This window comes from Bombina bombina, chromosome 12 (assembly GCF_027579735.1).
Source record: "Bombina bombina isolate aBomBom1 chromosome 12, aBomBom1.pri, whole genome shotgun sequence".
NCBI lineage: Eukaryota > Metazoa > Chordata > Amphibia > Anura > Bombinatoridae > Bombina > Bombina bombina.
In genome coordinates this window covers 99,331,576-99,357,837 of record NC_069510.1, presented here as the reverse complement: position 1 = coordinate 99,357,837, position 26,262 = coordinate 99,331,576, and the positions used below count along the sequence as shown (strand labels likewise).

At 41.1% G+C, this 26,262-nt stretch overlaps 1 protein-coding gene across 2 annotated transcripts in view; it reads left to right on the top strand.

Annotated features, from left to right (window-relative positions):
* The window catches only part of SRPK3 (SRSF protein kinase 3), a 92,134-nt gene that overhangs the window by 11,475 nt on the left and 54,397 nt on the right, over positions 1 to 26,262 (top strand). Inside the window, exon 2 of one of the 2 annotated variants that reach the window (XM_053695640.1) lies at positions 1,335 to 1,437. In XM_053695640.1, the coding sequence (XP_053551615.1) occupies positions 1,335 to 1,437 (103 nt within the window). Of the gene's footprint in view, positions 1 to 1,334; positions 1,438 to 2,266; positions 2,308 to 26,262 lie in introns of those variants that run through there. The other variant, XM_053695641.1, reaches the window with a different exon arrangement.

Sequence of the window (26,262 nt, the reverse complement as noted above, 5' to 3'; positions counted from 1 at the left end):
GAGGTACACGGTTATCCCTTGTATGTATGTATGACTGTATGTGAGGTACATGGTTATCCCCTGTATGTATGTATGACTGTACGTGAGGTACAGAGTTATCCCCTGTATGTATGTATGACTGTATGTGAGGTACAGAGGTATCCCCTGTATGTATGTATGACTGTATGTGAGGTACAGAGGTATCCCCTGTATGTATGTATGTATGACTGTATGTGAGGTACAGAGTTATCCCCTGTATGTATGTATGTATGACTGTACGTGAGGTACAGAGTTATCCCCTGTATGTATGTATGACTGTATGTGAGGTACAGAGTTATCCCCTGTATGTATGTATGACTGTATGTGAGGTACAGAGTTATCCCCTGTATGTATGTATGACTGTATGTGAGGTACAGAGTTATCCCCTGTATGTATGTATGACTGTATGTGAGGTACAGAGTTATCGCCTGTATGTATGTATGACTGTATGTGAGGTACAGAGTTATCCCCTGTATGTATGTATGACTGTATGTGAGGTACAGAGTTATCCCCTGTATGTATGTATGTATGACTGTATGTGAGGTACAGAGTTATCCCCTGTATGTATGTATGTATGACTGTATGTGAGGTACAGAGTTATCCCCATATGTATGTATGACTGTATGTGAGGTACAGAGTTATCCCCTGTATGTATGTATGTATGACTGTATGTGAGGTACAGAGTTATCCCCTGTATGTATGTATGACTGTATGTGAGGTACAGAGTTATCCCCTGTATGTATGTATGACTGTATGTGAGGTACAGAGTTATCCACTGTATGTATGTATGTATGACTGTATGTGAGGTACATGGTTATCCCCTGTATGTATGTATGTATGACTGTATGTGAGGTACAGAGTTATCCCCTGTATGTATGTATGTATGTATGACTGTATGTGAGGTACAGAGTTATCCCCATATGTATGTATGACTGTATGTGAGGTACAGAGTTATCCCTATATGTATGTATGACTGTATGTGAGGTACACGGTTATCCCCTGTATGTATGTATGTATGACTGTATGTGAGATACACGGTTATCCCCTGTATGTATGTATGTATGACTGTATGTGAGATACACGGTTATCCCCTGTATGTATGTATGACTGTATGTGAGATACACGGTTATCCCCTGTATGTATGTATGTATGACTGTATGTGAGGTACAGAGTTATCCCCATATGTATGAATACATAACTATTAGATATATAGTAATCGTGCTGTGCTTTTACCTTGGTATGTTGTGCCATGCACTGGTATCGTTAAGCATCTGTCTCACACGGGCACTTACCTCCCTCTCTCTTATATAACTTAGTTTCAGGTAACAAAACTAAGAAGAAGAGACAAAGGAAGTTTACAGAACGGGAGGGGTCTGGGATCTTGGCCCCCCGGAGCCCTAGTGTAGACAGTCAGCCTGGGTGAGTACAGGTTGGTGATATGGCACTATGGCAAGTAACTGCCCTCTAGACTCAACCATACTGTGTGCCTGTGTGTAGCATCTACATGCACGTGTAAGGCACAGCATACTGGTGTATTTATTACCTAATGTGTACTGTATACAATGATTAAACAGTGAAAGCTAATGCACACACCAGAACTTATTATTTCTACTTCTAATCATTTTTTCTTTTATGATTCAGTTCCAATTAACTTGTATTATCACATTTACTTTGTTCTCTTTCTTTCCTTTGTTGAAAAGAATACATCGGTAGGTAGCTTGCACAGGTGTGGAGAACTACACAACCACAAACACAGCTGCCACCTTCTCTTCTTGCAAATGTATAATGTAAAACTGCTGCCATATATTGCTCCAGACATGTTTATGCGCCTCAGCCTTCCTACCTGCTTTGCAACAAAGGATACCAAGAGAACAGAATACATTTGACAATAGAAGTAAATTGGAAACTGTTTCAAAAACAAACATTGTTTGCTCTATCTGAATCATGAAAGAAAAAAAATTGGGTTTCATGAACCTTTATTGCTTTTTGATTGGTCAATTGCTCGAATCCCTACTTTATTTTAGTGTTGTTAAAATGATATAACGTTATTCACCAAACATCATGTGATTTGTATTTTTGTCTTCCATAAATGTCTCTTATATATTTTTGCAGACATTGTGAAAATTCCAGCTGTTTTGGGTTGTTGTGCGGTGTAATAGTTTACTAATTTGTAAAGTCTTCGGAGTAGATTTCTCAAGGGCTAGGAGAATTCTCTGCAGCTCGCCCTTGGAGAGGCGCAACGGTGCGCACAAATTGATCAATTATGTATCAATTTGCGCTGTTTGGAAGGTGAGCTTGTGCGAATTATGATGAATTTCTCCACGTGAAAAAAGGAAGTTCTGATTCATCATTTAAAACCTGTGGGGTTTTTTAGGTAGTATTTTTTGCCCTCTTTAAGTAATCTAGTACATTCGTGTTTTACACGGGGCAAATTTACACATTTATTTTGGTGTGTTACTACAATACATTTTTACTTTAACTTTGTTAAAATAATGACCCTATATAACCATAACACATTCAAATTATTAATAGAATTCTTGTTCTTTGTGGGGCTATTTTGCGTTCTATATTTGGCAAATGTATCTAGTCAAAGATAGACCTGCTAGAATCAGAAAGAACTCCATCAGAAATAGATGTTAGCACGACACGAGCTCAAAGACATAATGATCTCTAATGCTGTTCTCAGTACCTATGGAGAACTATAATGGGCGTATTTGAAGGAGAATTTTTTGTTCTCCAAAGGCGCAAAAAAATTATAAATTGGTATCTGGCGTAATGCTAACGCAAACTTTAAGAAATGCAACTAAAGCTAGCAAAGGTAAACCTTTTTTAAAGGGACATAATACTTATATGCTAAATCACTTGACACTGATGCAGTATAACTGTAAAAAGCTGACAGGAAAATATCACCTGAGCATCTCTATGTAAAAAAAGAAGATATTTTACCTCACAATTTCCTCAGCTCAGCAGAGTTAGTTCTGTGTAAAAATTATACTCAGCTGCTGCCCAGCTGCAGGTAAAAAAAAAAATGAAGAAATGAACAGCAGCCAATCAGCATCATCAGTGCTGAGGTCATGAACTCTTACTGTGATCTCATGAGATTTCACTTAATTCTCATGAGAGGGAAATAAGATGAGAGTGCACGTAAGCTTGCTCCTTCCGCTGTCCCGGGACAGACATACTGATTTGTTGCTTAGAAGTCCTTTACAATGGGATGTGGCTACTGAGAAACTTTTTAGGTAAAATATCTTTCTTTTTTACATAGAGATGCTCAGGTGATATTTTCTAGTCGGCTTTTTACAGCTATGCTGCATCACTTTCAACATTTGGGTATTATGGCCCTTTAAGCGAACAAAATAAATTTAATAAAAGAATTAAATTATATTTTTTTTATTTTTCACTCAATTTGAACCATGAAAGTGATTTGTGGAGTTTTGTGTTTCTTTAACAGTATCACAAAGCAAATGAGTCACTTGGCCCACCTAAGACACAAGAGAAATGTTTTCACTTACAAGCTTGATTAGATTGTACATTCACTATGCAGTAACTCCCATATAGATTTGATAATGATCTAATATATACATTCCCTACTTTAAAGGGATATAAAACAGTCTGTTTCATTGTTGTTATAAAAAAGCACTAAGCACTGAGTTATACTTAAAGGGACATAATACTCATATGCTAAATCACTTGAAACTGATGCAGTATAACTAAAAAGCTGACAGGAAAATATCACCTGAGCATCTCTATGTAAAAAAAGAAAGATATTTTACCTCACAATGTCTTCAGCTCACCAGAGTAAGTGTTGTGTAAACAGTTATACTTTAGCTGCTGTCCAGCTGCAAGTTGAAAAGAAAAAAAAACAACAACAAAAAAAAACAATAGCCAATCAGCATCAGCAGTGCTGGGGTAATGCTTTGCTTTTGCTGTGATCTCATGAGATTTCATAGAACTTACTTAAACTGATTATGAAAATAACATGACTGTGCCTGCACATGACAGATACACACTCCTTAGCAAGTCCTGGGACAAGCATACTGACTGGCTGCTTAAAGTCTCATTACAGTGTGGTGTGAATACTTAGGATGAGGATAAATATCTTTCTTTCTTACATAGAGATATTCAGGTGATATTTTCAGCTTTTTACAGCTATGATGCATCACTTTCATGTGCTTCAACATTTGGGTATTTTGTCCCTTTAATACAAATCATTGCAGTATGTATTATTCATTACATCTGTGCAGTGTCTATTACTTCCTGTCACAGCCCTACAAGTGGTCTGTGGCCTCTACAGGAAGGCAAAAGGAGCAGCTTTTCCTTTGATGTGGTTGCTAGGAGAAACCTGTTCAAGCTGCAGTTAGTTTATCGCAAACAAACAAATTAACGTTGACTCTATTCTAGATTTTTGTAGCTTTTTAAGCAGAAATACGTTATTACTTCTGAGGTGTAACGTCTAAAGATTCTCACGAGGCCCTGTAGAAAATACTCCCTATCTCAGTACTTTCAAAATGACTTTTCCATGGTTTGCGGCGACTGCCAGGTCAAGCTGGATTTCAGCCAAATTTGCTATAAGTTATTTAAGTATTCGAAATTGATTGTGTATTTTCCATTGTAGCTGCAGTGCTGTGTACATGCGTGCACGTGTTAGTATTTATGTGAGAGGAACAAGGGCTTATTGATCTCATTTTTATTCATTAATCCCTTTACCTCTGCATATCTCTCTGGTGTCTACTTGACAGACAGTGAGGGTCTTAGTTATTGTGAAAGTCCGGTTAAAGCGCGACCATCTACGTATTCCAAGACACCTGCACCATGTAGTTTACATGTACATGCGTGTAATATTTGTGTATTCTTTCTGACAAGAACATGTAGGGTGAATCTAACTTTATTCATTAAAGGGACAGTCTACTCCAATGTTTTTATTGTTTAAAAAGATAGATAATCTCTTTATTACCCATTCCCCAGTTTTGCATAACCAACACAGTTATATTAATACACTTTTTACCTCTGTGATTACCTTGTATCTAAGTCTCTGCAGGCTGCCCCCTTATCTCAGAGCTATTTACAGACTTGCAGTTTAGCCAATTAGTGCTGAGTCCTGCACAACTCCACAGGAGTGAGTGCAATGTTATCTATATGGCACACATGAATTAGCAGTGTCTTGTTGTGAAAAGCTAATAAAAATGCATGAGATAAGAGGAGGTCTGTAGCGGCTTAGAAACAGGCAGAAATGTTGGTTGTGCAAAGCTGGGGAATGGGTAGTAAAGATGTTATCTATCTTTTTAAACAATAACATTTTTGGAGTAGACTCTCTGTGTCTACCTGACCAATGGCAAGTTATCGTGAGAGTGTCTGTTACAATGTGATCATAGTTATTGTGAGTTTGTCTTTTACAGTGTCACCGTAGTTATTTTGAGATTGGCTGTTACAATGTGACCATAGTTATTGTGAGATTGGCTGTTACAGTGTCACTGTAGTTATTGTGAGATTGGCTGTTACAGTGTCACTGTATTTATTGTGAGATTGGCTGTTACAGTGCCACAGAAGTTATTGTGAGATTGGCTGTTACAGTGCCACCGTAGTTATTGTGAAAGTGGTTGTTACAATGTGACTGTAGTTATTGTGAGATTGGCTGTTACAGTGCCACATAAGTTATTGTGAGATTGGCTGTTACAGTGCCACAGAAGTTATTGTGAGATTGGCTGTTACAATGTGACCGTAGTTATTGTGAGATTGGCTGTTACAGAGCCACCATAATTATTGTGAGATTGGTTGTTACAATGTGACTGTAGTTATTGTGAGATTGGATTTTACAGTGCCACCGTAGTTATTGTGATAGTGGCTGTTACAGTGTCACCAAAGTTATTGTGAGATTGGCTGTTACAATGTGCCACCGTAGTTATTGTGAGATTGGTTGTTACAGTATCTCTGAAGTTATTGTGAGATTGGTTGTTACAGCATCTCTGAAGTTATTGTGAGAGTGGCTGTTACAGTGTCACTGTAGCTATTGTGAGATTGGCTGTTACAGTGTCACCGTCTGCATGTGCCAACACATCTGCACCATAAAAACCATCAGTTTATGTTTTAATTTCAGTCCATCTGAATTCTCATGCAAACATCATTCCCCAAGGTTCACTTGGTGTGGATGGCAGAGGATCGGCAGGGTTCTCCCCCTTTAACCCCCCGGTGGAGGCAAAAAATTACAGTGTCACTGTAATTCCCCCATCTACACAGCCACTTGGGTAATATCCATTTTACCCGGGTAATCCTAGGATTACCCAGATTTCTTACTTTACCCTAACATATATATAAATCAAAATTCACTCACTGTCCAAAGTCTGTTGGCATCTTGTAAGTAACAAAGTTAGCACATTGTGGGCTAGATTACAAGGGGCGCAGTATTTTATTTATATATATATATATATATATATATATATACACACAAACAAACACATATATTGTAAGATTATTGTAATTATTGTGAGGTTGGTTGTTACAATGTGACCATAGTTATTGTGAGATTGGATGTTACAGTGCCACCGTAGTTATTGTGAGAGTGGCTGTTACAGTGTCACCATAGTTAATTTGAGATTGGCTGTTACAATGCCACTGTAGTTATTGTGAGATTGGCTGTTACAGTGTCACCATAGATATTGTAAGATTGGCTGTTACAATGTGACCGTAGTTATTGTGAGATTGTCTGTTACAGTGCCACCGTAGTTATTGTGACGAAATTGGCTGTTTTAGTGCCACCATAGTTATTGTGAGATTGGCTGTTACAATGTGACCATAGTTATTGTGAGGGTGGCTGTTACAATGTCACCGTAGTTATTGTGAGATTGGCTATTTTAAGATTGGCAGTTACAATGTGACAGTAGTTATTGTGAGATTGACGGTTACAGTGTCACCATAGTTATTGTGAGATTGGCTGTTACAGTGGCAACATAGTTATTGTGAGAGTGGCTGTTAAAATGTGACCGTAGTAATTATGAGGGTGGCTGTTACAGTGTCACTGTAGTTATTGTGAGATTGGCTGTTACAATGTGACCATAGTTATTGTGAGATTGGCTGTTACAATGCCACTGTAGTTATTGTGAGATTGACTGATACAGTGTCACCGTAGATATTGTGAGATTGGCTGTTACAGTGTCACTGTAGTTATTGTGAGATTGGCTGTTAAAATTTGACCATAGTTATTGTGAGATTGGCTGTTACAGTGTCACCGTAGATATTGTGAGATTGGCTGTTACAGCATCACTGAAGTTATTGTGAGATTGACTGTTACAGTGCCACATAAGTTATTGTGATATTATCTGTTATAATGTGACTGTAGTTATTGTTAGATTGGCTGTTACAGTGTCACTCTAGTTATTGTGAGAGTGGCTTTTACAGTATCATTGTAGTTTTTGTGAGATTGGCTGTTATAGTGCAACCGTAATTATTGTGAGATTGGCTGTTACAATGTGACCTAGTTATTGTGAGATTGGCTGTTACAGTGCCACCATAGTTATTGTGAGAGTGGCTATTACAGTGTCACCATAGTTAATGTGAGATTGACTGTTACAATGTGACTGTAGTTATTGTGAGATTGGCTGTTACAGTGTCACTGTAGTTATTGTGAGATTGGCTGTTACAGTGTTAATGTAGTTATTGTGAGATTGGCTGTTACAATGTGACTGTAGTCATTGTGAGATTGGCTGTTACAGTGTCACTGTAGTTATTGTGAGATTGGCTGTTACAGTGTCACTGTAGTTATTGTGAGATTGGCTTTTACAGTGTTAATGTAGTTATTGTGAGATTGGCTGTTACAATGTGACTGTAGTCATTGTGAGATTGGCTGTTACAGTGTCACTGTAGTTTTTGTGAGAGTGGCTGTTACAGTGTGACCGTCTCCATGTGCCAACACATCTGCACCATAAAAGCTATCAGTTTGTTTCCATTCCAGTCCATCTGAATTTTCATGTCAATGTATGTTAGCTTGGGCAAGTTTACTGAATTTGTTTTTAAAGCAGTTCTCATCTATTAACAGAGCTTCCTTTAAAATGAGTTAAAAGTCCATAAAGCTGCAATAAAATGTTGTAATGTGTTAGAAAATGTTCTTGTTACACTACATAACACTATGGGCTAGATTAAGTGGTGCAGTTTGTGAATACCAATATAACCCGCCTTAACTTGCCAGCGTGTTGCAAGCTGAAAGTAAACGCGTTTGCTTGAGCCTAATCTAAATTTGTGTGCGTAAGGTTAGCACGAGTGGAGACCTAGCGCAAGGAGTAAGAGTTAAAAATAAATGTGCACCAAACACAACATAAATACATTAAAATAAAGTGGGTATTATACTCATATATACACAATCTGATAAACAATTATTCTTATAAATATTAATAAAAATATTTTATAAGGGTTAAAAGGTATATAACAAGGTGTTTGAATGGAAAGGGATATTATGTGTATATAAATATATATATATATATATATATATATATATATATATATATATATATATATATATATATATATATATATATATACAGGGAGTGCAGAATTATTAGGCAAATGAGTATTTTGACCACATCATCCTCTTTATGCATGTTGTCTTACTCCAAGCTGTATAGGCTCGAAAGCCTACTACCAATTAAGCATATTAGGTGATGTGCATCTCTGTAATGAGAAGGGGTGTGGTCTAATGACATCAACACCCTATATCAGGTGTGCATAATTATTAGGCAACTTTCTTTCCTTTGGCAAAATGGGTCAAAAGAAGTACTTGACAGGCTCAGAAAAGTCAAAAATAGTGAGATATCTTGCAGAGGGATGCAGCACTCTTAAAATTGCAAAGCTTCTGAAGCGTGATCATCGAACAATCAAGCGTTTCATTCAAAATAGTCAACAGGGTCGCAAGAAGCGTGTGGAAAAACCAAGGCGCAAAATAACTGCCCATGAACTGAGAAAAGTCAAGCGTGCAGCTGCCAAGATGCCACTTGCCACCAGTTTGGCCATATTTCAGAGCTGCAACATCACTGGAGTGCCCAAAAGCACAAGGTGTGCAATACTCAGAGACATGGCCAAGGTAAGAAAGGCTGAAAGACGACCACCACTGAACAAGACACACAAGCTGAAACGTCAAGACTGGGCCAAGAAATATCTCAAGACTGATTTTTCTAAGGTTTTATGGACTGATGAAATGAGAGTGAGTCTTGATGGGCCAGATGGATGGGCCCGTGGCTGGATTGGTAAAGGGCAGAGAGCTCCAGTCCGACTCAGACGCCAGCAAGGTGGAGGTGGAGTACTGGTTTGGGCTGGTATCATCAAAGATGAGCTTGTGGGGCCTTTTCGGGTTGAGGATGGAGTCAAGCTCAACTCCCAGTCCTACTGCCAGTTTCTGGAAGACACCTTCTTCAAGCAGTGGTACAGGAATAAATCTGCATCTGGATATTCTCTTCCCCAACAGGAAATGGCAAAGAGTCCCAGCAAAGCTGGTCACATGATCCCTCCTAGGCTCCGCCCACCCCAGTCATTCGACCGACGGACAGGAGGAAATATATATAGGAGAAACCATATGATACCGTGGTGACTGTAGTTAGAGAAAATAATTCATCAGACCTGATTAAAAAACCAGGGCGGGCCGTGGACCGGACACACCGTTGGAGAAAGTAATTTATCAGGTAAGCATAAATTCTGTTTTCTCCAACATTGGTGTGTCCGGTCCACGGCGTCATCCTTACTTGTGGGAACCAATACCAAAGCTTTAGGACACGGATGAAGGGAGGGAGCAAATCAGGTCACCTAAACGGAAGGAACCACAGCTTGCAAAACCTTTCTCCCAAAAATAGCCTCCGAAGAAGCAAAAGTATCAAATTTGTAAAATTTGGCAAAAGTGTGCAGTGAAGACCAAGTCGCTGCCTTACATATCTGGTCAACAGAAGCCTCGTTCTTGAAGGCCCATGTGGAAGCCACAGCCCTAGTGGAGTGAGCTGTGATTCTTTCAGGAGGCTGCCGTCCGGCAGTCTCATAAGCCAATCGGATAATGCTTTTAAGCCAAAAGGAAAGAGAGATAGAAGTCGCTTTTTGACCTCTCCTTTTACCAGAATAAACAACAAACAAGGAAGATGTTTGTCTGAAATCTTTAGTAGCCTCTAAATAGAATTTTAGAGCACGGACAACGTCCAAATTGTGTAACAAACGTTCCTTCTTTGAAACTGGATTCGGACACAAAGAAGGTACAACTATCTCCTGGTTAATATTTTTGTTAGAAATAACTTTAGGAAGAAAACCAGGCTTAGTACGCAAAACCACCTTATCTGCATGGAACACCAGATAGGGCGGAGAACACTGCAGAGCAGATAACTCTGAAACTCTTCTAGCAGAAGAAATTGCAACTAAAAACAAAACTTTCCAAGATAGTAACTTAATATCTATGGAATGTAAAGGTTCAAACGGAACCCCTTGAAGAACTGAAAGAACAAGATTTAGACTCCAGGGAGGAGTCAAAGGTCTGTAAACAGGCTTGATCCTAACCAGAGCCTGAACAAATGCTTGAACATCTGGCACAGCTGCCAGTCTTTTCTGTAGTAAGACAGATAAAGCAGAGATCTGTCCCTTTAGAGAACTTGCAGATAATCCTTTCTCCAAACCTTCTTGTAGAAAGGAGAGAATCTTAGGAATTTTTATCTTATTCCATGGGAATCCTTTGGATTCACACCAACAGATATATTTTTTCCATATTTTATGGTAAATTTTTCTAGTTACAGGTTTTCTGGCCTGAACCAGAGTATCTATCACAGAATCTGAAAACCCACGCTTCGATAGAATCAAGCGTTCAATCTCCAAGCCGTCAGTTGGAGGGAGACCAGATTTGGATGTTCGAATGGACCCTGAACAAGAAGGTCCTGTCTCAAAGGTAGCTTCCATGGTGGAGCCGATGACATATTCACCAGGTCTGCATACCAAGTCCTGCGTGGCCACGCAGGGGCTATCAAGATCACCGAGGCCCTCTCCTGATTGATCCTGGCTACCAGCCTGGGAATGAGAGGAAACGGTGGGAATACATAAGCTAGGTTGAAGGTCCAAGGTGCTACTAGTGCATCTACTAGAGTCGCCTTGAGATCCCTGGATCTGGACCCGTAGCAAGGAACCTTGAAGTTCTGACGAGACGCCATCAGATCCATGTCTGGAATGCCCCATAATTGAGTTATTTGGGCAAAGATTTCCGGATGGAGTTCCCACTCCCCCGGATGGAATGTCTGACGACTCAGAAAATCCGCTTCCCAATTTTCCACTCCTGGGATGTGGATCGCAGACAAGTGGCAGGAGTGATCCTCCGCCCATTGAATTATTTTGGTCACTTCTTTCATCGCCAAGGAACTCCTTGTTCCCCCCTGATGATTGATATATGCAACGGTCGTCATGTTGTCTGATTGGAACCTTATGAATTTGGCCTTTGCTAGTTGAGGCCAAGCTCTGAGAGCATTGAATATCGCTCTCAGTTCCAGAATGTTTATCGGGAGAAGAGACTCTTCCCGAGACCATAGACCCTGAGCTTTCAGGGATTCCCAGACCGCGCCCCAGCCCATTAGACTGGCGTCGGTCGTGACAATGACCCACTCTGGTCTGCGGAAGCTCATTCCCTGGGACAGATGGTCCAGGGTCAGCCACCAACGGAGTGAATCTCTGGTCTTTTGATCTACTTGAATCATTGGAGACAAGTCTGTATATTCCCCATTCCACTGTTTGAGCATGCACAGTTGTAATGGTCTTAGATGAATTCGTGCAAAAGGAACTATGTCCATTGTTGCAACCATCAATCCTACTACTTCCATGCACTACGCTATGGAAGGACGAGGAACAGAATGAAGCACTTGACAAGAGCTTAGAAGTTTTGATTTTCTGACCTCTGTCAGAAAAATCCTCATTTCTAAGGAATCTATTATTGTTCCCAAGAAGGGAACTCTTGTCGACGGGGACAGAGAACTTTTTTCTTTGTTCACCTTCCATCCGTGAGATCTGAGAAAGGCTAGAACGATGTCCGTATGAGCCTTTGCTTTTGACAGGGACGACGCTTGTATTAGAATGTCGTCCAAGTAGGGTACTACTGCAATGCCCCTTGGTCTTAGAACCGCTAGAAGGGACCCTAGCACCTTTGTGAAAATCCTTGGAGCAGTGGCTAATCCGAATGGGAGGGCCACAAACTGGTAATGCTTGTCCAGAAAAGCGAACCTTAGGAACTGATGATGTTCTTTGTGGATAGGAATATGTAGGTACGCATCCTTTAGATCCACGGTAGACATAAATTGACTTTCCTGGATGGTGGGTAGAATCGTTCGAATAGTTTCCATTTTGAACGATGGTACCCTGAGAAATTTGTTTAGGATCTTCAAATCCAAAATTGGTCTGAACGTTCCCTCTTTTTTGGGAACTACGAACAGATTGGAATAAAATCCCATTCCTTGTTCCTTTATTGGAACTGGGTGTATCACTCCCATCTTTAACAGGTCTTCTACACAATGTAAGAATGCCTGTCTCTTTATTTGGTTTGAGGATAAGTGAGACCTGTGGAACCTTCCCCTTGGGGGTAGTTCCTTGAATTCCAGGAGATAACCTTGAGAAACTATTTCTAGCGCCCAAGGATCCTGAACATCTCTTGCCCAAGCCTGAGCAAAGAGAGAGAGCCTGCCCCCCACTAGATCCGGTCCCGGATCGGGGGCTACTCCTTCATACTGTTTTGTTAGCAGTGGCAGGCTTCTTGGCCTGCTTACCCTTGTTCCAGCCTTGCATTGGTTTCCAGGCTGGTTTGGGTTGTGAGGCATTACCCTCTTGCTTAGAGGATGCAGAATTAGAGGCCGGTCCGTTTCTGCGAAAGGGACGAAAATTAGACTTATTTTTAGCCTTAAAAGACCTATCCTGTGGAAGGGCGTGGCCCTTTCCCCCAGTGATGTCTGAAATAATCTCTTTCAATTCTGGTCCAAATAAAGTTTTACCTTTGAAAGGGATGTTAAGCAATTTTGTCTTGGATGACGCATCCGCTGACCAAGACTTTAGCCAAAGCGCTCTGCACGCCACAATAGCAAACCCTGAATTTTTCGCCGCTAATCTAGCTAATTGCAAAGCGGCATCTAAAATAAAAGAGTTAGCCAATTTAAGTGCGTGAACTCTGTCCATAACCTCCTCATATGGAGTTTCTCTACTGAGCGACTTTTCTAGTTCCTCGAACCAGAACCACGCTGCCGTAGTGACAGGAACAATGCATGAAATTGGTTGTAGAAGGTAGCCTTGCTGAACAAAAATCTTTTTAAGCAAACCTTCCAATTTTTTATCCATAGGATCTTTGAAAGCACAACTATCTTCGATAGGAATAGTAGTGCGTTTGTTTAGAGTAGAAACTGCCCCCTCGACCTTGGGGACTGTCTGCCATAAGTCCTTTCTGGGGTCGACCATAGGAAATAATTTCTTAAATATAGGGGGGGGGACAAAAGGTATGCCGGGCTTTTCCCACTCCTTATTTACTATGTCCGCCACCCGCTTGGGTATAGGAAAAGCGTCGGGGGGCACCGGAACCTCACTTTAACCCTTAAAATAACGGAACCGGAGCCGTTTTTAAATTTAACCCCTATACAGTCCCAGCTATAGTCTTTGCTGAGACCCAACCAATTCCAGAGGGGAATACGATACCAATTGACGCCTTCTAGAAGCTTTTTCAGTGATTTTTAGATCCTCACACATGAATCTGCATGCCCTGCTCTCAAAAAACAACTGCGCAGTAATGGCGCGAAAATGAGGCTCAGTCTATAACTAGAAAGGCCCCCTGACTGAAAAAGGTGTCTAACACAGTGCCTGCCGTTTTATAAACGTTCCCCAAGATTATAAATGCCAATTGTTAGCCTAAATCTGAATAATATGCCCAAATAAAGCAATCGATTTAGCCCATAAAAATGTCTACCAGTTTTTTAGCCCATATTAAGCCCTTTATTCTGTTTGTTTGACTAAGAAAATGGCTTACCGGTCCCCATGAGGGGAAATGACAGCCTTCCAGCATTACACAGTCTTGTTAGAAATATGGCTAGTCATACCTTAAGCAGAAAAGTCTGCTAACTGTTTCCCCCAACTGAAGTTACTTCATCTCAACAGTCCTATGTGGAAACAGCAATCGATTTTAGTTACTGTCTGCTAAAATCATCTTCCTCTCACAAACAGAAATCTTCATCCTTTTCTGTTTCAGAGTAAATAGTACATACCAGCACTATTTTAAAATAACAAACTCTTGATAGAAGAATAAAAAACTACATTTAAACACCAAAAAACTCTTAACCATCTCCGTGGAGATGAAGCCTGTGCAACGGCAAAGAGAATGACTGGGGTGGGCGGAGCCTAGGAGGGACTATATGGCCAGCTTTGCTGGGACTCTTTGCCATTTCCTGTTGGGGAAGAGAATATCCCACAAGTAAGGATGACGCCGTGGACCGGACACACCAATGTTGGAGAAATAAATATTAACCCTAACATAGCTGCAATGTAATTATTAATTATATTGTAGCTACCTTAGGGTTTATTTTATAGGTAAGTATTTAGATTTAAATAGGAATATTTTAGTTTATAAATGAATTAGATTAATTTAATATAAATTTAGTTAGGGGTGTTAGGGTTAGATAGAGTTAATATAGTTAATATAAATACTATAGTAACTATATTAACTATATTAACCCTAATATAATTAGGGTTAATATAGTTAATATATATAATGTAATACCTATATTAACTATAATATACTTAGGGTTAATATAGATAATATAGCTGGCGGCGGGGTAGGTAGATTAAATTAGGGGTTAATCATTTTAATAGAGATGGCGGCGGTGTTAGGGGCTTACATTAGGGGTTAATAATTTTAATATAGATGGCGGCGGTGTTAGGGGCTCACTTTAGGGGGTTATAGATATAATATAGCTGGCGGCGGGGTACGGGAGCGATGGTTTAGGGGTTAATAACTTTATTAGGTTGCGGCGGGGTACGGGAGCGGCGGTTTAGGGGTTAATAGCTTTTTTATTGTTAGGATAGTGAGGGGGGATAGCGGATAGAGGGTTAGACGTGTCGGGCTATGTTTAGGAGGCGTGTTAGACACTGCGGGTGATTTAGACTTTAGTCAGGTTTTATAGGCGCCGGCAGTATCTAACGTGGCGCAAGTCACTGGCGACTCCAAAAAACAGAATTTATGCTTACCTGATAAATTACTTTCTCCAACGGTGTGTCCGGTCCACGGGGTCATCCTTACTTGTGGGATATTCTCTTCCCCAACAGGAAATGGCAAAGAGTCCCAGCAAAGCTGGTCACATGATCCCTCCTAGGCTCCGCCCACCCCAGTCATTCGACCGACGGACAGGAGGAAATATATATAGGAGAAATCATATGATACCGTGGTGACTGTAGTTAGAGAAAATAATTCATCAGACCTGATTAAAAAAACCAGGGCGGGCCGTGGACCGGACACACTGTTGGAGAAAGTAATTTATCAGATAAGCATAAATTCTGTTTTCTCCAACATTGGTGTGTCCGGTCCACGGCGTCATCCTTACTTGTGGGAACCAATACCAAAGCTTTAGGACACGGATGAAGGGAGGGAGCAAATCAGGTCACCTAAACGGAAGGCACCACAGCTTGCAAAACCTTTCTCCCAAAAATAGCCTCCGAAGAAGCAAAAGTATCAAATTTGTAAAATTTGGCAAAAGTGTGCAGTGAAGACCAAGTCGCTGCCTTACATATCTGGTCAACAGAAGCCTCGTTCTTGAAGGCCCATGTGGAAGCCACAGCCCTAGTGGAGTGAGCTGTGATTCTTTCAGGAGGCTGCCGTCCGGCAGTCTCATAAGCCAAACGGATAATGCTTTTAAGCCAAAAGGAAAGAGAGGTGGAACTCGCTTTTTGACCTCTCCTTTTACCAGAATAAACTACAAACAAGGATGATGTTTGTCTGAAATCTTTAGTAGCCTCTAAATAGAATTTTAGAGCACGGACAACGTCCAAATTGTGTAACAAACGCTCCTTCTTTGAAACTGGATTCGGACACAAAGAAGGTACAACTATCTCCTGGTTAATATTTTTGTTAGAAACAACTTTAGGAAGAAAACCAGGCTTAGTACGCAAAACCACCTTATCTGCATGGAACACCAGATAAGGAGGAGAACACTGCAGAGCAGATAACTCTGAAACTCTTCTAGCAGAAGAGATTGCAACCAAAAACAAAACTTTCCAAGATAGTAACTTAATATCTACGGAATGTAAAGGTTCAAACGGAACCCCTTGAAGAACTGAAAGAACTAGATTTAGACTCCAGGGAGGAGTCAAAGGTCTGTAAACAGGCTTGATCCTAACCAGAGCCTGAACAAATGCTTGAACATCTGGCACAGCTGCCAGTCTTTTGTGAAGTAAAACAGATAAAGCAGAGATCTGTCCCTTCAGAGAACTTGCAGATAATCCTTTCTCCAAACCTTCTTGTAGAAAGGATAGAATCTTAGGAATTTTTATCTTGTTCCATGGGAATCCTTTAGATTCACACCAACAGATATATTTTTTCCATATTTTATGGTAAATTTTTCTAGTTACAGGCTTTCTAGCCTGAATCAGAGTATCTATTACAGAATCTGAAAACCCACGCTTTGATAGAATCAGGCGTTCAATCTCCAAGCCGTCAGTTGGAGGGAAACCAGATTCAGATGTTCGAATGGACCCTGAACAAGAAGGTACTGTCTCAAAGGTAGCTTCCATGGTGGAGCCGATGACATATTCACCAGGTCTGCATACCAAGTCCTGCGTGGCCATGCAGGAGCTATCAAGATCACCGAGGCCCTCTCCTGATTGATCCTGGCTACCAGCCTGGGGATGAGAGGAAACGGTGGGAATACATAAGCTAGGTTGAAGGTCCAAGGTGCTACTAGTGCATCTACTAGAGTCGCCTTGGGATCCCTGGATCTGGACCCGTAGCAAGGAACCTTGAAGTTCTGACGAGACGCCATCAGATCCATGTCTGGAATGCCCCATAATTGAGTTATTTGGGCAAAGATTTCCGGATGGAGTTCCCACTCCCCCGGATGGAATTTATGACGACTCAGAAAATCCGCTTCCCAATTTTCCACTCCTGGGATGTGGATCGCAGACAAGTGGCAGGAGTGATCCTCCGCCCATTGAATTATTTTGGTCACTTCTTTCATCGCCAGGGAACTCCTTGTTCCCCCCTGATGATTGATATATGCAACGGTCGTCATGTTGTCTGACTGAAACCTTATGAATTTGGCCTTTGCTAGTAGAGGCCAAGCTCTGAGAGCATTGAATATCGCTCTCAGTTCCAGAATGTTTATCGGGAGAAGAGACTCTACCCGAGACCATAGACCCTGAGCTTCCAGGGATTCCCAGACCGCGCCCCAGCCCACTAGGCTGGCGTCAGTCGTGACAATGACCCACTCTGGTCTGCTGAAGCTCATTCCCTGTGACAGATTGTCCAGGGTCAGCCACCAATGGAGTGAATCTCTGGTCTTTTGATCTACTTGAATCGTCGGAGACAAGTCTGTATAATCCCCATTCCACTGTCTGAGCATGCACAGTTGTAATGGTCTTAGATGAATTCGTGCAAAAGGAACTATGTCCATTGTTGCAACCATCAATCCTATTACTTCCATGCACTGCGCTATGGAAGGACGATGAACAGAATGAAGTACTTGACAAGAGCTTAGAAGTTTTGATTTTCTGACCTCTGTCAGAAAAATCCTCATTTCTAAGGAATCTATTATTGTTCCCAAGAAGGGAACTCTTGTTGACGGGGACAGAGAACTTTTTTCTCTGTTCACCTTCCATCCGTGAGATCTGAGAAAGGCTAGGACTATGTCCGTATGAGCCTTTGCTTTTGACAGGGACGACGCTTGAATCAGGATGTCGTCCAAGTAAGGTACTACTGCAATGTCCCTTGGTCTTAGAACCGCTAGAAGGGACCCTAGTACCTTTGTGAAAATCCTTGGAGCAGTGGCTAATCCGAATGGAAGTGCCACAAACTGGTAATGCTTGTCCAGAAAAGCGAACCTTAGGAACTGATGATGTTCCTTGTGGATAGGAATATGTAGGTACGCATCCTTTAAATCCACGGTAGTCATAAATTGATTTTCCTGGATAGTAGGTAGGATCGTTCGAATAGTTTCCATTTTGAACGATGGTACCCTGAGAAATTTGTTTAGGATCTTTAGATCCAAAATTGGTCTGAATGTTCCCTCTTTTTTGGGAACTATGAACAGATTGGAATAAAATCCCATTCCTTGTTCTCTTATTGGAACTGGATGTATCACTCCCATCTTCAACAGGTCTTCTACACAATGTAAGAATGCCTGTCTCTTTATTTGGTTTGAAGATAATTGAGACCTGTGGAACCTTCCCCTTGGGGGTAGTTCCTTGAATTCCAGGAGATAACCTTGAGAAACTATTTCTAGCGCCCAAGGATCCTGAACATCTCTTGCCCAAGCCTGAGCAAAGAGAGAAAGTCTGCCCCCCACTAGATCCGGTCCCGGATCGGGGGCTATCCCTTCATGCTGTTTTGGTAGCAGTGGTAGGCTTCTTGGCCTGCTTAACCTTGTTCCAGCCTTGCATTGGTTTCCAGGCTGGTTTGGGTTGTGAAGTAATACCCTCTTGCTTAGAGGATACAGAATTAGAGACTGGTCCGTTTCTGCGAAAGGGACGAAAATTAGGCTTATTTTTAGCCTTAAAAGACCTATCTTGTGGGAGGGCGTGGCCCTTTCCCCCAGTGATGTCTGAAATAATCTCTTTCAAATCAGGTCCAAATAATGTTTTACCTTTGAAAGGAATGTTAAGCAATTTTGTCTTGGAAGACACATCCGCTGACCAAGACTTTAGCCAAAGCGCTCTGCGCGCCACGATAGCAAACCCTGAATTTTTCGCCGCTAATCTAGCTAATTGCAAAGCGGCATCTAAAACAAAAGAGTTAGCCAATTTAAGTGCTTGAACTCTGTCCATAACCTCCTCATACGAAGATTCTTTACTGAGCGATTTTTCTAGTTCCTCGAACCAGAAACACGCTGCCGTAGTGACAGGAACAATGCATGAAATTGGTTGTAGAAGGAAACCATGCTGTACAAAAATCTTTTTAAGCAAACCCTCTAATTTCTTATCCATAGGATCTTTGAAAGCACAACTATCTTCGATAGGAATAGTAGTGCGTTTGTTTAGAGTAGAAACCGCCCCCTCGACCTTGGGGACTGTCTGCCATAAGTCCTTTCTGGGGTCGACTATAGGAAATAATTTCTTAAATATAGGGGGGGGAACAAAAGGTATGCCGGGCCTTTCCCACTCTTTATTTACTATGTCCGCCACCCGCTTGGGTATAGGAAAAGCGTCGGGGGGCACCGGAACCTCTAGAAACTTGTCCATCTTACATAATTTCTCTGGAATGACCAAATTGTCACAATCATCCAGAGTAGATAACACCTCCTTAAGCAGTGCGCGGAGATGTTCTAATTTAAATTTAAATGTCACAACATCAGGTTCAGCTTGATGAGAAATTTTTCCTGAATCTGAAATTTCTCCATCAGACAAAACCTCCCTCATGGCCCCTTGAGATTGGTGTGAGGGTATGTCAGAACAGTTATCATCAGCGTCCTCTTGCTCTTCAGTGTTTAAAACAGAGCAATCACGCTTTCTCTGATAAGTAGGCATTTTGGATAAAAGATTTGCTATGGAGTTATCCATTACAGCCGTTAATTGTTGCATGGTAATAAGTATTGGCGCACTAGATGTACTAGGGGCCTCCTGTGTGGGCATAACTGGTGTAGACACAGTAGGGGATGATGTAGTATCATGTTTACTCCCCTCATTTGAGGAATCATCTTGGGCAATATCATTATCTGTGGCATTACTGTCCTTACTTTGTTTGGACACTATGGCACAATTATCACATAAATTTAAATGGGGAGACACATTGGCTTTCATACATATAGAACATAGCTTAACTGATGGTACAGACATGTTAAACAGGCTTAAACTTGTCAACAAAGCACAAAAAACGTTTTAAAATAAAACCGTTACTGTCACTTTAAATTTCAAACTGAAAACACTTTATTACTGAATATGTAAAAAAGCATGAAGGAATTGTTCAAAATTCACCAAAATTTCACCACAGTGTCTTAAAGCATTAAAAGTATTGCACACCAAATTTCAGAGCTTTAACCCTTAAATTAACGGAACCGGAGCCGTTTTTACATTTAACCCCTATACAGTCCCAGCTATATGCTTTGCTGAGACCCAACCAAGCCCAGAGGGGAATACGATACCAAATGACGCCTTCTATAAGCTTTTTCAGTGGTTCTTAGCTCCTCACACATGCATCTGCATGCCTTGGTCTCCAAAAACAACTGCGCATTAATGGCGCGAAAATGAGGCTCTGTCTACAACTAGAAAAGCCCCCATCTGAAAAAGGTGTCCAACACAGTGCCTGCCGTTTTTTTTAAACGTTCCCCAAGATTATAATACCAATTATTAGTTAGAATCTGCATAATATGCCTAGTAAAGCAATCGTTTTAGCCCAGAAAAATGTCTACCAGTTTATAAGCCCTTTTTGAAGCCCTTTATTCTTTTATGTTTAACTAAGAAAATGGCTTACCGGTCCCCATGAGGGGAAATGACAGCCTTCCAGCATTACTTGGTCTTGTTAGAAATATGGCCAGTCATACCTTAAGCAGAAAAGTCTGCTAACTGTTTCCCCCAACTGAAGTTACTTCATCTCAACAGTCCTGTGTGGAAACAGCAATCGATTTTAGTTACTGTCTGCTAAAATCATCTTCCTCTTACAAACAGAAATCTTCATCCTTTTCTGTTTCAGAGTAAATAGTACATACCAGCACTATTTTAAAATAACAAACACTTGATAGAAGAATAAAACTACATTTAAACACCAAAAAAACTCTTAACCATCTCCGTGGAGATGTTGCCTGTGCAACGGCAAAGAGAATGACTGGGGTGGGCGGAGCCTAGGAGGGATCATGTGACCAGCTTTGCTGGGACTCTTTGCCATTTCCTGTTGGGGAAGAGAATATCCCACAAGTAAGGATGACGCCATGGACCGGACACACCAATGTTGGAGAAATCTGTACTTACGCAGATTTCTGGACATCGCTGGTTTGTGAGACTTGCGCCACTTTAGCAACTGACGGCGCCGCATATTGGATGGCTCGAGTTGCGAGCTGAAACTGCGGGCGACGTGGGTTCCCTCGCTTGCGCCGCAAACTGTGATCTATATCGGATCGCGCTCCAAGAGAACAAAGCAAATTTGATGATAAAAGTAAATTGGAAAGTTGTTTAAAATGACATGCCCTATCTGAGTCATGAAACTTTAATTTTGACTAGACTGTCCCTTTAAGTTCAAACATGGTGGTTCCCATCACTTTATAGAGACTTGGTGGAATTTATAAAAAACAATCATTTTCATAGTTAAATTACAGGAAATGGGACAAAAGTATATTGCAAAGTTTTTTTTAACTACTTCTAATTAAACATTTACATTACAATCTCATACTGTTTAATATCAATTTATCCAATCTCAATCCCAGAAGAAAATGTAGGCGTAGTTTGCTCTTATTAAACCAAACATTATCCTGTTTATTAAAGGGATATTAAACAGTGCTCCTTTAGTAAGCACAAATATGTTAAAGTAAACATAAAAAGAACCAGATGGTGTGAAAAATCAGCATACAATTTACTTGTTTTCTTGCACAATTAGCAATGAGAAATTATCTGTGAAGCCCCTGCCTTTTAGTGAGATAAGAGAGCTGACATGGTTTGAACTTAATTTGCATTCTGCCACTTCTGAGCTTGAGCAAAACAGAGTTACTGTCTCTCTAGCATTATCTGAATAGTACACCAGTTCAAGTTACCCTAGAAGATTTATGACATCAAGCTAGATATGGCTTGCTGTAGAGACACCAGCACCCTTGTGGTGCTGTTATAAGAAGTAATGGACACTGCATAAATGAAGTAAAAAAAAAAAAAAGAATAAAAGGTCAAATCAATTTAAAATTATGAATAATACACATTGAATTTTTGCAATATTCTTCCACTTGCAAAAATGCTTCTAATAAAAGTTATTACTGTTTTTCCAGCAGCATACGCACATATGCTCTGAAGGCCTGTACCCCAGTATTTAAACTCTGCACCTTCTCAGAAAGTCAGCAGTAGCGTGTATGATACAAACTAAGTCTTCACAGATACAATACACACCACTGCCAACTGTCTGAGTGCATGGGCTCTCACAGCATTCTTTCTGGGCATGGAGAGTCCACAACGTCATTCCAATTACTAGTGGGATATTCAACTCCTGGCCAGCAGGAGGAGGCAAAGAGCTCCCCAGCAAAGTTGTTAAGTTTAACTTCCCTTACCCATAATCCCCAGTCATTCAGCCGAAGGAAAATGGAAAAAGAAGAAACACAAGGGTGAAAAGGTGCCTGAGGTTTACTCAAAAAAACTGCCGTATTATAATTAAAAAAGAGGGCGGGGTCGTGTACTCTCCATGCCCGGAAATAAATAAATTTATCAGGTAAGCATAAATTTTGTTTTCTTTCCTATGGCATGGATAGTCCACAACGTCATTCCAATTACTAGTGGGAACCAATACCCAAGCTAGAGGACACGGGATGAATAGGGAGGGAGAACAAGGCAGTAAGACCTAAACAGAAGGCACCACTGCTTAAAGAACCTTTCTCCCAAAAGAGGCCTCAGCCGAGGCAAAAGTATCAAATTTGTAGAATTTGGAAATAGTATGCAGAGAGGACCATGTTGCCGCCCTGCAAATCTGTTCCACAGAAGCTTCATTTTTGAAAGCCCAAGAAGATGAGTCAGCCCTAGTGGAATGAGCCGTAATTCTCTCAGGAGGCTGCTGTCCAGCAGTAAGCCTCTATCTTATCCATAGGATCCTTAAAGGCGCAACTATCCTCTATAGGAATAGTAGTTATTTTAGCTAGAGTAGAAATAGCTCCTTCTACTTTAGGCACAGTGCGCCATGAGTCACAAATGGAATCAGAAACAGGAAACATCTTTTTAAAAACAGGGGAAGGTGAAAAGGGAACCCCTGGCTTATCCCATTCCTGAGCTATAATTTCAGACATCTTGTCTGGAACAGGAAAAATATCCTCAGAAGAAGGAGAATCATAAACTCTGTTAAGTTTTTAGGGTTGACAGCAACCGAAGGTTCAGAGTCCTCCAAAGTAGCTAGAACCTCCTTCAGTAGTAAACGAAGATGTTTAAGTTTAAATCTGAAATTAACTTCTTTAGATTCACAAGATTTAACACCCATAGTATCAGAGTCTGAGATTTCACCTTCAGAAGCTACTGAAGTATCCTACTCATCAGACATCTGAAAAAGGTTAGCTAGCGCAGTTTTAGAGTCAGAAACCTTGCTAACAGATAAATGTTTAGATTTCCTCTTACGCTTACCCGAAGAAGGGAAAGCTGACAAAGCCGCAGATACTGCAGAAGTAATCTGAGCGGCAAAATCCCCAGGTAAATAAACACCCCCAGGTGGTTGAGAGGACACAGAAGGCACAGAATGAGAAACAACTAAGACTTGGGACGTTTGAGGAGAAAGCTGAGGCATGTCACGCACAGCATTATCCTGAGAGACACTTGGCTCAGAAGGGAGTAATTTGTCTTTAAATTTTAAAGTTTTAGCTAAACATGAGGAACAAAATTGCATTGGCAGGATAATTTGAGCCTCTAAACATAGTAAGCATTTATCCACAGACATAGACTGATCTATTTCTGAATCCATAACAACAGAATTCAGCTTTAAACAAATTAGTGAAAAATATTTTTTTTTTAAATTTAGTAGGGACTTATAAATAACAGAGTACAAAATAAAATGAATCTAAGAAGTGACCTCAGATTGCCTGAGGCTCCTACTGGACAGAATTAGACAAAACGATCCACTGATGATAAAAATGTATTTATGCTTACCTGATAAATTTCTTTCTTTACGGACATGGAGAGTCCACGACGTCATTCTAATTACTAGTGGGATATTCACTCCTGGCCAGCAGGAGGAGGCAAAGAGCACCCCAGCAAAGCTGTTAAGTGTCACTTACCTTACCCATAACCCCCAGTCATTCAGCCAAAGGGAAATGGGAAAAAAAGATAACACAAAGGTGTAGAGGTGCCTGAGGTTTACAAAAAAATTACTGTCTAATCTTAAGGGTGGGGTCGTAGACTCTCCATGTCCTGAAAGAAAGAAATTTATCAGGTAAGCATAAATGTTTTTTTCTCTCCTATGACATGGAGAGTCCACAACGTAATTCCAATTACTAGTGGGAACCAATACCCAAGCTAGAGGACACGGAATGAACAGGGAGGGAGAAAAGGAAAGGTAGACCTAAACAGAAGGCACCACTGCTTATAGAACCTTTCTCCCAAAAGAGGCCTCAGCCGAGGTAAAAGTATCAAATTTGTAGAATTTGGAAATAGTATGCAGAGAGGACCATGTTGCCGCCTTGCAAATCTGTTCCACAGAAGCTTCATTTTTGAAAGCCCAAGAAGAGGAGACAGCCCTAACGGAATGAGCTGTAATTATCTCAGGAGGCTGATATCCAGCAGTCTCATAAGCCAAACGAATCATACTTCTCAACCAGAGGGAAAGAGAAGTAGAAGTGGCCTTCTGACCCTTATGCTTTCCAGAGAAACAAACAAAACAGGGCAGAAGACTGTCGAAAATCCTTAGTAGCCTATAGGTAAAATTTAAGAGCGCGCACAACATCCAAGTTATGCAACAGACATTCCTTATAAGAAGGATTAGGACAGAGAGAAGGAACAACAATTTCCAGATTAATATTTTTATCCAAAACCACCTTAGGGAGAAAACCCAATTTAGTATGAAGGACTGCCTTATCCGCATGAAAAATAAGGTAAGGCGAATCGCACTGCAAAGCCGAGAGTTCAGAGAGTCCTGTTTGATACGAGCAATGACTTATGGAAGGAGCGCAAACGGAGGAAACAGGTATGCTAGACTGAAATCCCAAGGAACCGCCAGAGCATCTATTCCAGTGACCTGCGGATCTCTTGACCTTGAACCGTACTTTGGAATCTTGGTGTTCTGACGAGACACCATCAGATCCAACTCCGGCACTCCCCACTTAAAAGTTAACCTGGAGAACACCTCCGGGTGAAGAGCCCACTCCCTGGGATGTCTGCTCAGAAAATCCTCCTCCCAGTTGTCCACTCCTGGAATGTGGATGGCAGATAGAAGACAATTGTGAGCTTCCGCTCCCACTGTATAATCAGAGCCACCTCCTTCATGGCCAAAGAACTTCGAGTGACCATCTGACCAATTACTTCCATGCATTGAGCCAATGATGGCCGAACAGTAGACTGTAGAGAGAGGCAAGAAAAATCTTCATAGATAGGGAATCTATGATGGTCCCTAAGAAACACACCCTTGTAGCTGGAACAAGGGAACCCTTCCCTTGATTCAGTTTTCATCCGTGGGAACGTAGAAAAGACAACAAGATCTCTCTATGAGAGTTTGCTTGTTGAAAAGATGGCGTCTGAACCAATATGTCATACAGGTAAGGCGCCACCACAATTCCCTGAGACCTGACAACTGCCAAGAACGGCCCCAGAACCTTTGAGAAAATGATGGGAGCTGTGGCAAGGCCAAACGGAAGAGCAACAAACTGAAACTGCTTGTCTAGAAAAGCGAATCTCAGGAACTGGTGATTATCCCTGTGGATGGGAACATAAAGATACGCATCCTTCAGGTCTATGGTCGTCATGAACTGGCCCTCTTGGACCAAAGGAAGAATGGAACGAATGGTTTCCATTTTGAAGGACGGTACCCTGAGAAACTTGTTGAGACACTTTAGGTCTAAAATGGATCGAAAAGTTCCCTCTTTTTTGGGAACCACAAACAGATTTGAATAGAATCCTAGACCCTGTTCCCTTACTGGAACAATCACTCCCAGGGAGGAAAGGTCCTGAACGCAGCTTAAGAATGCCTCTCTTTTTACCTGATCCGCAGATAACCCTGAGAGGAGAAATCTGCCTCTGGGAGGACAACATTGGAATTCTATTTTGTAACCCTGAGATACTATGTCCACAGCCCAAGGATCTGGGACATCTCGTATCCATGCTTGACGAAACAAGGAAAGTCTGCCCCCCACTTGATCCAATCCCGGGCCGGGGGCAGACCCTTCATGCTGAATTAGTATCAGATGAGGGCTTTTTTGATTG